Below are 13,300 nucleotides of genomic sequence, written 5' to 3'. Positions count from 1 at the left end.
ATATTTTTTTTTGTTTGGAAACAGCAACATAAATGGAAAAACATTTAATATGATTATTATAAACTACTTGCAACAACAATTTCTAATAACATTTTTCGTATAACGCAACAAACACAACGTTGAACAAAAAGTATTGCATACTTTTGAGCGCAGACGCACAGTGGCGGCCAATTTGTTGGGCATGCCTCGGAAATTCGTGTCGGACAGCCAAGCCAATAGAATAATATTGCATAATTAACCAACACATACGTAGATATATATATATATTTTGTTCATTTAACAGCACTAACAATTGCGCATAAAATTGCTCTAAAACATTTAATTGACCAGAGTTTCTCTTTGTCATCTACTAATATATAGCTTGGTTTAAAGCAAATGAGTTTCAATATGATTACGATTACCAGATGATTGACATCAGTTGTTCAAATCAATCAGTGTATCCGATTGAAATGACTTGTACAACACTAAAAGTATTAATCTTGGTAACTAATGACGCCTTGTGGACGCTAGTTAACTACGGTTTACATAGGTATTTTGTATGCCCTTGCAGACTGAATTGTTTAGTCATAAATCAGAAATATACGATCTTATAATTCATATATAATATTGGGGAGGATCTTTGCAGTCGCCCAGATTTTAAAGTTCATCCTTAACTTAACAGAGATTCATGCATATAGAGTTCTAGACAAATGAGAACTATTGATTTTATAAGTAACTCTCAAGAAAGAGCAAAATAATATATATAAAAAGTTGAATAACAGGCTCAAGGATTAATATTATAATAGATCAGTGTGTTTTATCCCAGATCATGGCACGACAATAAAATCTCGGAATTGGTTAAAAAACAAAATTAAGAGAAAAGATAGAACGAAAAAAAGAAAATTAAAATCTCAAAGATCTATTCTATCTAGCCCGTAGTTCTTATAACAATAGATCGCAATTCTTGTCTGCAAGGGTATTTATTATTCGGCTAACCGAAGACTTTATATAATTTTCTCCTTCTTTCTTTCCTTTTCCTGTCTATATAATTTGCTACTTCCTTCTGCTTTTCCCTTTCTTCTCTATATAATTTGCTACTTCCTTCTGCTTTCCATTTCCTGTCTATATAATTTTCTCTTTCTTTCAAGGCTTTCCTTTTCTTGTCGTTTAGTACTATGGTTAAGGAGATCCTTTCCTATATAATTTGCTGCTCCTTTCACGGTCTTCGTTTTCTTCTCGTTTAGTTTTATAGTTAGGGATATCCTTTCGGATTTGTATGGACAAATTGTTGCTAAGGTACATTTACTGATATGTTTGCTTTGTTGTGTTTCTTTTCGCTTCCTTTTCCTTTTCTAGTTCTGGAGCAGGTCGCGCATTATGTCGAGCGAGTCCTGCAGCGATTTGGCATAGCGCGAGGCGCTCGTGTCCTCGCAGGCGTAGAAGGCCGACACGCAGAAGACAATCTGCTCGGGCTGCGGATTATAGGAGCAGCCATAGCCACGCGGTGTCACCGGACCGTAGCCCATGAAGCTGTCCGTGCTGCAGGCGACCTGTCGAAATGGGAACAGACAACGTGACAAGGATCAGTTGGGATCGGAGTTAGGTCTGCTGAGCTTAAACCTAGGTGGCTTACGTGTGGAGCTGGCGGTGCTTGTGGTGCTGTTGGTGCAAGAGTTAAGAGCATTAAGAGAAATGTGGTGCAAGGACAACGGATAAGTGAGAGGTGCTCAGTGCTTGGTGCAGCGGACTAAGCGTGCAGAGCTGGTCAAGGCTCGGGGAATACCTGACTCGTGGAGAGCAGAAAGCATTGCGATATCTTGTAGGACTCGTCGGTGAAGAGCTCGTGCAGCTCGCCGGTCACCTCCACGGAGGCCTCGCGCAATCCCAACAGCGGTATATCGATGCCATTGCCCAAAATATTCCTGACCATCACCTCCGTCTGGCGGGCGACGGCGCAGCGGAAGAGCTCCCGCAAGTGCTCCTTCTGTCAAAGGATGTCAAAAGGGTTACAGGACTTGCTCAGTTATTGGGCTAGGTTTATGTGGAATACGCACGCTATAAATGCTAAATGTGACTTTGCGTGCATCCTCCTCGTCGTCCTCGCGATCGCTCTCCAGCGGCACATTGGCGCCTTCGCCCTGACACATGGCCTTGGCCCATTCCAGAGCCTCCGTGCTGGCGGCACGTATGCAGTCCACGCGGCCCTAAGGGTCAGCAGGGGGTTAGCAAATGGAATAGGAATAATATAAGTCATGTGCTTACGTGCAGAAAACGCCTGGTGGAAGCACTCTCGTAGGTAGCCACGAGGTGGCCGTAAAGTCTGCAAGAAATGAATTTGGTTTTAGGGAAAATTATTCACTATTCCCCTTCAGGTCATGCCTGGGAACCTAGGAACCTGTCCTCGAACTAGAGCCCTGCTTTGAGTCAATCGATGCGTGCCTCGGATACTCAGACATTTATTTTGATCAAGCGAGTCAATACATAACTTGTTTCGGCTCGAACTGCTTGAGTTGGTCGACTCGACCGAAATACAATTTAATCAAAAAAAAAAGCTAGCTCCAAACTAGAATATTTTGGGCGTACATTTTCATACATGATCGTATTATGCACTCGAACATGCTCGAGATCGAACATGCTCGTGATCGAACATGCTGGAGCTCGAAATGCTCAAGTTGGTCGACTCGACCGAAATACGATTTAATGGAAATAATAAGCTAAAAAGAATTTACTCGAACATGCTTAAGCTCGAACATGTTGCAAACTCGAACAGTGTTCGAGCTCGATGACTCGCTATTCGAAGCCTGCTTAGCGCGATGCACGAAAGTTCGAGTCAAGAAAATTATTTTGATCAAGCGTGTCAATACATAATTTGTTTCGACTCGAACTGATCGAGTTGGTCGACTCGACCGAAATACGATTAATCGTAACAATAAGCTTGCTCCAAACTGGAATATTTCTGTTGTATATTTTTATACATGAGGGTATTGTGTACCCGAACATGCTCGAGCTCGATCTGCATGAGTGGGTCGATTCGACCGAAATACAATTTAATTAAAAAAATAAGCTACTTAAAAATTGGAATATTTTGGGTGCACATTTTTAGACATAAGTGCATTGTGAACTCGAACATACTCGAGATCGAACATGCTCGAGCTCAAACATGCTCTTCGAGCTTGTTGAATCGTTATTCGAACACAGCTCGAGTCAGTCGACTAACGGTCAAATGCGATTGAGTATTCGAGTTGGTTGCAACTGAATTATCCGATCAGGGCTCAAGTTCGAGGCACATACTCACTTGTAGTGGGCCAGCTGGAGTGCGAGCTGTATGTAGACATCCGGGCTGACCTGGCAGGCCTTGACAAAGTTCTTGCCGTAGCCCTTGTAGCGATAGACATAGAAGTCCAGATTGTCGATGGCCTTGTCCACGCTGATGGCCGCCTGCGGAAAGCGCTGCTGCACCTGGCCGGGCACATGCCATTCGAGCCGCTCCGGCGGCGGCAAATGATGCTGCGGCAGGCCGTTGTCATCGAACGGCTGCTCGACAATCGACTTGTAGATCTTCTCCAGCAGCTGCACCACGGCGATGCCCTCCGAGGTGGAGTGCTCGTAGCACAGGCCCCAGCTGCCGTCCGTGCAGATGATGAGCTGCAGGACGGGAGGAGAAATATGGGAATTAGCTTGAAGAGAAAAGGGAGATTATTCTTCGGCTGCCCACCTGCATGGTCTTGTCGAACCAGCGATTGGCGGAATTGAACTCGCTGCCGCCACCGTGGATCATTTCGTGTGCCATGTTCGTCTCGTCCCGATCCCCGGCCATGTGCATGCTGGGCGTGGCGCCCGTAAAGCCGCGTGCATTAAAGTTCCGGCCCAGCGGTTCGTCCAGGCAGAGCACAACGAGCGCCGTCTCGATCAGCTCCAGATTGCGTTGATTGCGCTCGTCCGACTGGAGAGCCTCACGATCCCGGGCCCACTGGGAGCGCGGCTCGGCGGTCAGCAGGCCGATGGGCGACGGCTTGGCGGGCAGGCAGGGCGCATCGCTGAGCACGTAAAGGATCTGGGAGGCGATCTCGCTCTCCGAGAGCTTGCCCCGGTCGCTGGCCTGCAGCACGACGCAGTACATCTGATTGCGACAGATGACCACCACGTGACGATCCGCGTCGCCGGGCTGCTCCCGCCCGGGCAAATACTGCGAGTCGCGCTCCACGCCGGGACGTCGGCACGAGCCGAGCAGGCGATAATACTGGGCCATGCACAGCGGTTGATTCTTTTCACGGGAGGCGGCACGCTCCAGCGGCAGCTGACCGCTGTCCAGCATCAACTTGTGGGCGACCAGCCCGTCCAGCAGCCGGGCGGCAAAGTGGGCCACATCGTGCACGGTCCGGAAGCGACGCGGCGGAAAGACCATGCCGGGATTCGAGTTAATCGGCAACGGGATCCGCACATTCATGTACATGTCGTTCAGCCAGTAATAGTAGGCCTGCGGAAGACATACAAATTCAATTAGGCCCAAACTAGAGATTGGGCGTGGCCCACTTAGAATTTTTTTTGGGGGTAGGGCGCCTTATCGGAAATTCCTCTGTTCGATCGAAGATCTTTGATAAGATGTGGGGTATAAATAATGCACGGCGCAGCTCGATAAAGTCAGTTCAACAGTTTCATCTAACCTCGACGGATAGCTCAACGGATTCCCAAACCCACCCAAAACCCATCCAAGATGAAAGGTGAGACCGCTTCCTCCTCCTCTCCCACCTCTTCCTCCATCTCTCATTTCGATTTCTTTGCAGTGTTCGCTCTGACTCTGCTCGGCTGCCTGGCGGCTTTGGCGCAGGCGCGCATCGATTACAAGCTGCAGTGCACCCGGGACGAGGTGGGCATACGCTGGCCCAGCTACTACAGCAACTCCGAGTACTATGTCTGCCAGAGCGTCTACGGCAGCCAGCTGACCGTCCATTGTCCCGCCGGACAGGTCTTCACATTCGTGCTGCAGCAGTGTGCCGCGCCAGCGCTCTATGTGCCCGCTCCACCTATGGATGTGCTGCCGACGGCGGCGCCGATAACCACGCACCTGGTCGACGAGGCGCCGGCCGTATTGGCGCCCGTATTGGCGCCCATTGGCATCGTTCAGCCCGTTCATGGCCATGAGCCCGCCTTGGAGCAGCAGATTGTCCATGCTCTGCCAGTTGATCCCACACCGCCCACACCGCCCACGGAGCCACCGACGCCACCGACTGTGGCCGTCGAGGCGCCCAAGCCCGGCAAGAAACCGATCGCACCGCAGCCCCAGAAGAAGCCAAGCACAGCGCCCGCAAAGGCTGCCGCCGCCAAGAAGCCAACGGCTCCGGCTCCGCCGAAGGCGGCCAAGAAGCCAACGCCGCCCAGCAAGGCACAGAAGAAGCCGCCAACGGCCTCGACGGCCTAGAGAGGCGCCAGTTCCAGTTCCAGTTCCCGTTCCGGAGAATCAACAGCAAAAAATTAATGTTCAACAAGCGGAATTTCATTCAAAACTCTAAATAACACCCAAAAATAAATATCTTTTTACTGCAATCGCGACGAGCTACAAAAATATATCTATTTGGCCATTGGGGAAGTGCCGCCTCCATAATAACATGTGTATACACACACACACACGCACACACACACACACACACACACACACTTGCACACATTTGTCAATCAGTCAATCAATCAATTAGCTAATTGACCTTGTTGCCCCATGCCGAACACTTTTAATTGATTAATAATTGTAACCAGAAATTGTCAGGTGAAAAAGTTTCAGTTGAGCATGCACGACTAGCAGATACCCTGGGCAGTACCTCGGATAGATGCTAGTCGCACTTGCGGAATATTCAGCAGGTAAAAAAGTTCTAGTTGAGCTTGCACGACTAGAAGATACCCTGGGGCGAAGCTGAATACTTGGAGATTTTCTACTAAAATTAAAACTTGATAATTAATTGTAACTAGAAATAGCCAAGTATTTAGTAGGTAAAAATATGCCAGGCATGCGCGACTAGCAGATACCCTGGGGAGTAGCTGCGTACGGAGATTTTCTACTAAAATTTCAAACTTTTAATTGATTAATAATTGTAACTAGAAATTGTCAGGTGAAAAAATTCTGGTTAAGCATGCACGACTAGCAGATACCCTGGGGAGTAGCTAAAAAGTTCTCGTAAAGCATGCACGACTAGCAGATACCTCGGAAATACCCAAATACTTTCTACTAAAATTAAAACATTTGATTATAAGAAATTGTCAAGAATTCAGCAGGTGAAAAATGTCATGTTAAGCATGCACGACTAACAGATACCACGGAAATACCCGAATGTTTCGAGATGTTCTATTAAAATTAAAACTTTTATTTGATTAATAATTGTCACTAGAAATTGATAAGCATTCGGCAGGTGAAAAAGTGCTAGCTAGGTATGCACGACTAGCAGATACCCTGGAAGTATACTCGAATACATGGCGATTTTCTGCTAAAATTATAATTTGAATTTAGTTATAACTTGTAACTAGAAATTGCGGAATATTCAGCAGGTAAATAATTTTATTTGAGCATGCATGACTAGCAGCTACCTCGGGAGATTTTCTATTTGTTATCTCGTATTTTTTAGATGTCAAAGACTGAACAGGTGCAAGTGTGAGCGACTGTGAGATACCCTGTAACATGCATTCGCAAGCAGCGCTATTTGTTCACTCGATTTCACACTATAGAAATTTGCTTTCAAAACAAAGAATATATTTAATTGAGAACTTAATTCAAATGGAGTCACATTTGTGCTTCAAATATTTAAATTTTAGAAAAACTTTCTTTGAGTAACTTACATATTTGACAAGGTATATCTTTCACTTAAAGGCACTTAAAGTTGAAAAACTGTTGAAAAATATTTTCAAATTTGATCGAAATTCGAATGAAAATTAAAATAAAAAATTACTGTATACAGAATGGAGACAAATTAGCGACATACTCGATTAAAGCCTGTTGAAAAATGGTTGACTGAAAGAAAAAGTTGTTGATTACAAAATATGGAGACTATTTTCGAAATAAAATTGTGAAAGTCCTGCTCCATGCGAGTCTATAATGATATCTGAGTCCATTTTCTACTAAAAGTTGAAAAATTGTTGAAAAAGGATTTCTGAATCGATAAAAAAACGAATTTAGGTTGAAAAAAAAAAGGTGCTGAATTCAAAATGCGAGTCTTAAAATCTATGTGACTTGATTTTATCTAGAAAAAGTTGAAAAATTGTTAAAAAATGGCTTGAGAATCGATCGAAATTCGAATGTATAACTTTTTAATTTTTAACAAATTTGTGGCATACTCAAAGCCCACGATCCTTGCTCTTAACTTAATAAAAGATCGCACGGAATTGAGTTTAAAAGTATTTCCGTTCACTTTGTATTTCCGCAGAAAGACAGAGCCAGAGTCAGTTATCGCCCAGCATGTTGGTTGGTTTATGAATAAAGTCTTTTTGGAAATGTTATTAGCAGCTCGCTGATGATAAAATTCAGCGGAAACAATTCTGATATGAAGCCAACTCCCAGAAGATTGGGGGAATAGAAGCTATGCTAATTGGCCTGGCATGAGGGGGAGGAGCTGTAAGATTGGGGAATGGGAAATACAGTTCCGATTATTCAATAATTAGCGAGCGAGTGAAGTCTTTTTTGCGGCGCGTTATCGAAGTACATATGCCAAAGATTACCCTGGTTACACATTGAGAATTGAATTGTGATTCTGACAAGTATTAATCTAGACGCGGCAGCTGATTAAAAAAAATGCCTCCGCCGAGCCATAAAAGGCCGCGCCACGGGCCACGATCAGCAGTGAACGCCACAACAAGCCAACAGCGAGACGAGAAATATGAGAGCCGGTAAGCAGCTCCTGGTCCTGTCTGTCGCCTGGAGAGGATCTCACGTTGTTTTCCCTTTCAGTTTTAATCGCAGTCGCATTCGCCGGACTGTTGGCCATCAGCGTCCGGGCCCAGGAGAGTTGCCCCACGCCCAACTACACGACAGATATCGTTCCCGTCTGCCAGTCGAATTTGCGCATCAAGCTGCCCAGCTATGCGGATCCGACATCCTATTATTCCTGCACCACGGGCAAGGCGGTCTTAACCAAATGCCTAGCGCCAACGGGTTACTTCAGCTATGTGCTCCAGGAGTGCTCGACCTGCGCCAATTACATACCGGCCGTCGAGTGCGGCCAGATTAAGCTGGATCTTGAGTGTCAGCCCATTAGCGGATCCGGCACGACCACCGCGGCACCACCAGGCGGTTCAACAACGGCGGCCCCAACCACGGTCACAACGGCGGCTCCGACAGGCGATTCAACAACGGCAGCTCCGACCACGGTCACAACGGCGGCTCCGACAGGCAATTCAACAACGGCGGCTCCGACCACGGTCGCCAGCACAACTGTGACGGCTGCACCCACAACGGTGACAACTGGGGCTTCGGACACGACGCTTGATCCGGCTGCCAGCACCACGGAGGACGGCAACGAGCCAGCCGGATCAACAATTTCCATACCAAATCCACCGTCACCAAACGATCCCAATGTACCCGCACCGCCCACTCCGGCGCCCACGGTCGGCACCATCGTTCCCGGGCCACCAACTATGGACCTCTGAGCATATATATACATATATAAACCATATTTACCCATTATCCACGTGCACCTGTATTGATCTATACTTAAGTGCATTTGCTTTTGGAAATTGAATAAACTTTTCACACCCTGCAATGATTGACATACATACACACTCTGCAAATATTACCCGGCCAGGGTTCAAAAATATTTCAATTCGTTTTTTCTTATGCTTTAATTTTAATCATTCTTAAAAGAATGAGGCCTTGTTTTTTTTTTAGGAGTATATATTGTCTGAAAAGTTTCCAAATATTTTACTTTTTTCTAAAAGGCGAAAAATCACTTTTTTGTAAGTAGAAAAAAAAATTTGTATTTAGCCGGAAAATCATATTATTTTTTTTTTCAAGTAGAATATATTTGCTGAAATTAAGAACAATTTTCGCATTTTGGCGATAAAATTTAGCGCTCTTTTTTCGGATTTCTTATTAACATTCTTCTTAATGAATTTAATGCCGAGCGGATAATATTTGCTATATGGCAACTGTTTCCACCCATTTTTCAGTCTTGCAGGTTACATTTTTTTCAAAACCACATATTGGCATTCAATTTTATCACAAGAGCTAACGACAGAGACAAAATTCAGCGTCCTATCTCTTACGGTTTGGGCTGTATGTTCGTCATCAATCAGTCAATCAGTCAGTCAATCAGACTAGTATTCAGAGAAGTGCAGCAAGACCAGCTCACCAATTTATCATCGGCCTCGCGCTTGTCAGTCAGTCAGAGAAGTATTCAGATAAATGCCGCTCACCCAATTATCCTCGGCCTCGCTAGTCATCAATCCGTCAACCAGTCAGTCAGTCAATCAGACAAGTATTCAGAGAAGTGCAGCAAGACCAGCTCACCCAATTATCCTCGGACTCGCGCATGTCCAACAGGTACTGATGTGACACTAGTCATCAATCAATCAGTCAATCAGTCAGTCAGTCAATCAGTCAGTTAATCAGACAAGTATTCAGAGAAGTGCAGCAAAACGCTCACCCAATTATCCTCGGCCTCGCGCTTGTCCAGCAGGTACTGATGCGACACTAGTAATCAATCAATCAGTCAGTCAATCAGTCAATCAGTCAGTCAGTCAATCAGACAAGTATTCAGAAATGTGCAGTAAGACCAGCTCACCCAATTATCCTCGGCCTCGCGCCTGTCCAGCAGGTACTGACACAGTCGGGGTCCCAGACCCTGCGACACTAGTCATCAATCAGTCAACCAGTCAGTCAGTCAATCAGTCAAGTATTCAGAGAAGTGCAGCAAGACCAGCTCACCCAATTATCCTCCGCCTCGCGCATGTCCAGCAGGTACTGACACAGTCGGGGTCCCAGACCCTGCGACACTAGTCATCAATCCGTCAACCAGTCAGTCAGTCAATCAGACAAGTATTCAGAGAAGTGCAGCAAGACCAGCTCACCCAATTATCCTCGGACTCGCGCATGTCCAACAGGTACTGATGTGACACTAGTCATCAATCAATCAGTCAATCAGTCAGTCAGTCAATCAGTCAGTTAATCAGACAAGTATTCAGAGAAGTGCAGCAAAACGCTCACCCAATTATCCTCGGCCTCGCGCTTGTCCAGCAGGTACTGATGCGACACTAGTCATCAATCAATCAGTTAGTCAATCAGTCAATCAGTCAGTCAGTCAATCAGACAAGTATTCAGAAAAGTGCAGTAAGACCAACTCACCCAATTATCCTCGGCCTCGCGCTTGTCCAGCAGGTACTGATGCAGTCGGGGTCCCAGACCCTGCGGCGACAGGAATTGCTTGATGATTCCCTTAGTCCGTTCCAGCTGCGCCGGCGTTGTGATGGGCTCCAGGGCGAGCAGATAGTCGGCCATGGTCTGTTCTAGCGGTGGGACAGGTACCTTTGGCAGGGTCTGAAAACCAGAAAGGGTTCACTTGTATTATTTTATTTTCCATTTTGGGAACTTCTGTCAAATTGTATTTGGCTTCAACTTTCCCACTTGCGCTCTTGCTCATTTATATGCAGGACATTATGGCAGTTAAAGTACAAAAGTCCCTGCTCTAGCCGGGCACAAAAGTGTATGCCCCAGGGACCCAAATTTCAAATCACAAAAAAAGAAAAAAATAAAATGCGTAGAGTATAGGAAAAGGGGAAGGAGCAGGGAGGATTGGCATGAATCTGACATTGGGGCGTGCTGCATTAACTTCCCCCAAACTTGGCAGGCGAGCTGCTTGGCATTTTTTTTAGCATTCACTTTGCCCTGTCACGGACAACTTGAATTGAGAGCTCCGGCTCTTGAGATTCCCCAGTGGCCCAACACAATTTCATTTCGTGCGGCATTTGCTGTCGATTTGTGAAGCGGAGCAGCTGAGTTATCGATATCGATTATCCCGAATTTCGATAGTCGAAAAGAACTTTTTATAGCAACTTTCTGAGCATTTATCTATCACAATTTACGTGAATCTTCTTTAAAATTATTCAATTTGCAAAACTTTTCTCTATTCTCAAGATTTTTAAATCCTGGCAGAGGGTATCTGAAGCGGAGCAGCTGAGTTATCGATATCGATTATTCCGAATTTCGAATTTCGATAGTCAAAAAGAACTTTTTACAGCAACTGTTTATCTGAGAATTTATCTATCTTTTACAATTTAGGTAAACCTACTTCAAAGTCTCTGTATTCAGGTGTCTTGGGTTTCTTAAATCCTGTCAGAGGGTGTGTGAAGCGGAGCAAATCAGTTATCGATATCGATTATTCCGAATTTTGCTATTTTCAGCAACTGTTTGTCTACAAATGTATCTTTCTATCTATCACAATTCTAGTATTTAATTTGCGAAACTTTTCTCTGTATTCAAGAGAATATTCTTGAATCTTTGCTGGCGATTTGTAAAGCGGAACAACTGAGTTATCGATATCGATTATTCCGAATTTTTCGATAGACAAAAGGAGCTCTTTACAGCAACTGTCTGAGAAGTTATCTAACTGTCGCAATTCACTTAAATCTCTTTCAAATTCTATGCATCATAGTTATTCAATTTGCGAAACTTTTCTCTGTATTAAAGTGTCTTGGAATTCATAAATCCTGGCAGAGGGTATGACAATTATGTCACAAAATATGTAACACATTAAGACAGAGATCGTAAAATACAGGGTATGTTCATATATAATTATTTGATCAGTTTCAACGGGCTGAGTCGATATAGGCATGTCCGTCTGTTTGCTCCAGCCCCTCTTTAAAGTAATTCAGATCTGACCAACACATCATATAAGTCCTATTAGAATTGGACACAAATTTATCGCGTTGTAAATCTTTTTTAATCTTAACTGAGCTCGAAAGGATATTAAAATTGAAAAGGTTCCTGAAAAGATCTTCTATTGGAATGGATGACGATATCTTAACCATACTCGAGAACTAATAGAAAACTCCTAAAACTTTCTTATAGTTCCCTCTGGAACTATCGAAATAACTTTCGCAAAGAAAGCGTTATGTGAGAAACATATTTGATTTGAAAAATCCTTTCAACATCTTCTAAAGGAGCTGGCTGTCGGATCAAGATATCTTAATCCTAACGATATCGGATTACTATGTTATGTAAGGTTAAGAATCGATATCTTAATTGAGCTCGAACTCGGGAATTAATAGGAAACTCTTAAAAATTTCTTATATCTCCCTCTGGAACTATCGAAATAACTTTCGTAATGATTTTCATTGAAGTCGAACGAATTCTAGACTGTAAGAAAATTCCTTTCAACTTCTTCTACAGAAATAGGTTTCCGCATCAAGATAATCTCAGTCTTAACGATATCGGACTGCTATGTGAGGTTATTTTTCTGATGTTAGGGTATTAAATCTTCTGTATCTTTTTCCCAATTTGTGTTTAGTTAAAGTGTGCAGCAACTTTTCCATCTGTCATTTGACTCTGACAGCAGCCGCCCCGCTCCGCCCCGCCCTCCCGCAGCGCGGCCTTACATATTTGTATGACTATCTGTATTTTTGGGGGTTGCTCTTGTGCTTTTACAGGTGAGAGTTGGGGAGCGGGAGGGGGAGGAAGGTGGGGGGAATGTTTGTTTATGGAAGGACTGTGGGCTGGTTGTCGGGTTGTCTGGCTGCCTGGCTGTCTGGTCTTTGGTTCCGGTTGCCCCAGAGGACGGTTGCCATACAAAAGCGCTCGTTATTTGCATTTGTAATTATAACAAACAGGATTAGTCTGTCCTCAAGCGAGTGTGTCTGTGTGTGTGCGTGTGTGTGTGCTCCTGTATTTGTATTTGTGTTTGAATTTGAATTAGTCTAGTAGCAAGTTTGTCGAGCCCTTGTACAAATATTTGACGCTGCCTGCAAAGAAATTTGAAATTGTTAAATCGCATTTCACTCACATCAGGGAATCCAAATTCGTCCACAGACTCGGCCGAGGAGAGCCACTTCTTGGGTATGGACAATATCGAGTCTCTCCATCCTGCAAAAATCAAAACAAACCAAATATTAATAAAGAATTAAAAAAAAAGACCAAGGAAGAGGCGCTAGTCGGGAGTTACCGCCCAGGGAATACCCTGAATCCTCTTCTACCAAAATAAAAATAATAATAAAAATAAATTAAAAAAATGAGTTCCCTCGGTAGAGTTCGAACTCTACTCAACAGCGATACCAATAATTGAGTCTTAATGAGACAAAAACGGTTTAAAATAGAATTCAATGCAGACGCGCATGAATGTGTGTGTGTACATGT

The 13,300-nt window shown here is 44.4% G+C and overlaps 3 protein-coding genes across 3 annotated transcripts in view; 2 read left to right on the top strand and 1 right to left on the bottom strand.

The window, feature by feature from the left end:
- Positions 1–554: 554 nt before the first annotated feature.
- The window catches only part of ChAT (Choline acetyltransferase), a gene marked incomplete at its 5' end in the record, with an annotated part of 38,231 nt that continues 25,485 nt past the window's right edge, over positions 555–13,300 (bottom strand). The window contains 8 exons of the mRNA XM_064694638.1: positions 555–1,529; positions 1,763–1,963; positions 2,034–2,183; positions 2,242–2,299; positions 3,275–3,624; positions 3,695–4,456; positions 10,298–10,489; positions 12,951–13,030. Coding sequence (XP_064550708.1) covers positions 1,332–1,529; positions 1,763–1,963; positions 2,034–2,183; positions 2,242–2,299; positions 3,275–3,624; positions 3,695–4,456; positions 10,298–10,489; positions 12,951–13,030 — 1,991 coding nt within the window. The remainder of the gene's footprint in view (positions 1,530–1,762; positions 1,964–2,033; positions 2,184–2,241; positions 2,300–3,274; positions 3,625–3,694; positions 4,457–10,297; positions 10,490–12,950; positions 13,031–13,300) is intronic.
- Positions 4,694–5,398, top strand: LOC135436823 (uncharacterized). The gene has a single exon (XM_064694545.1). The coding sequence runs from the start codon at positions 4,694–4,696 to the stop codon at positions 5,396–5,398; it is 705 nt and encodes a 234-aa protein (XP_064550615.1).
- Positions 7,836–8,630, top strand: LOC135436152 (peritrophin-55). The gene is made up of 2 exons (XM_064693643.1): positions 7,836–7,845; positions 7,919–8,630. Exons 1-2 carry the CDS (start codon positions 7,836–7,838, stop codon positions 8,602–8,604), a joined length of 696 nt encoding a protein of 231 aa, XP_064549713.1. The 3' UTR covers positions 8,605–8,630.

Source organism: Drosophila montana, unplaced genomic scaffold, assembly GCF_035044405.1.
Source record: "Drosophila montana isolate Dmon_TW-CO22-7 unplaced genomic scaffold, ASM3504440v1 contig_3733_1, whole genome shotgun sequence".
In the NCBI taxonomy this organism is placed as follows: domain Eukaryota; kingdom Metazoa; phylum Arthropoda; class Insecta; order Diptera; family Drosophilidae; genus Drosophila; species Drosophila montana.
The sequence above is the reverse complement of the archived record's forward strand: the minus strand, read 5'-3'. Positions and strand labels throughout refer to the sequence as shown.

Bases quoted from the DNA above. Each gene is read 5' to 3' on its own strand.
- LOC135436823 (XM_064694545.1), top strand. From the start codon at position 4,694: ATGAAAGGTGAGACCGCTTCCTCCTCCTCTCCCACCTCTTCCTCCATC.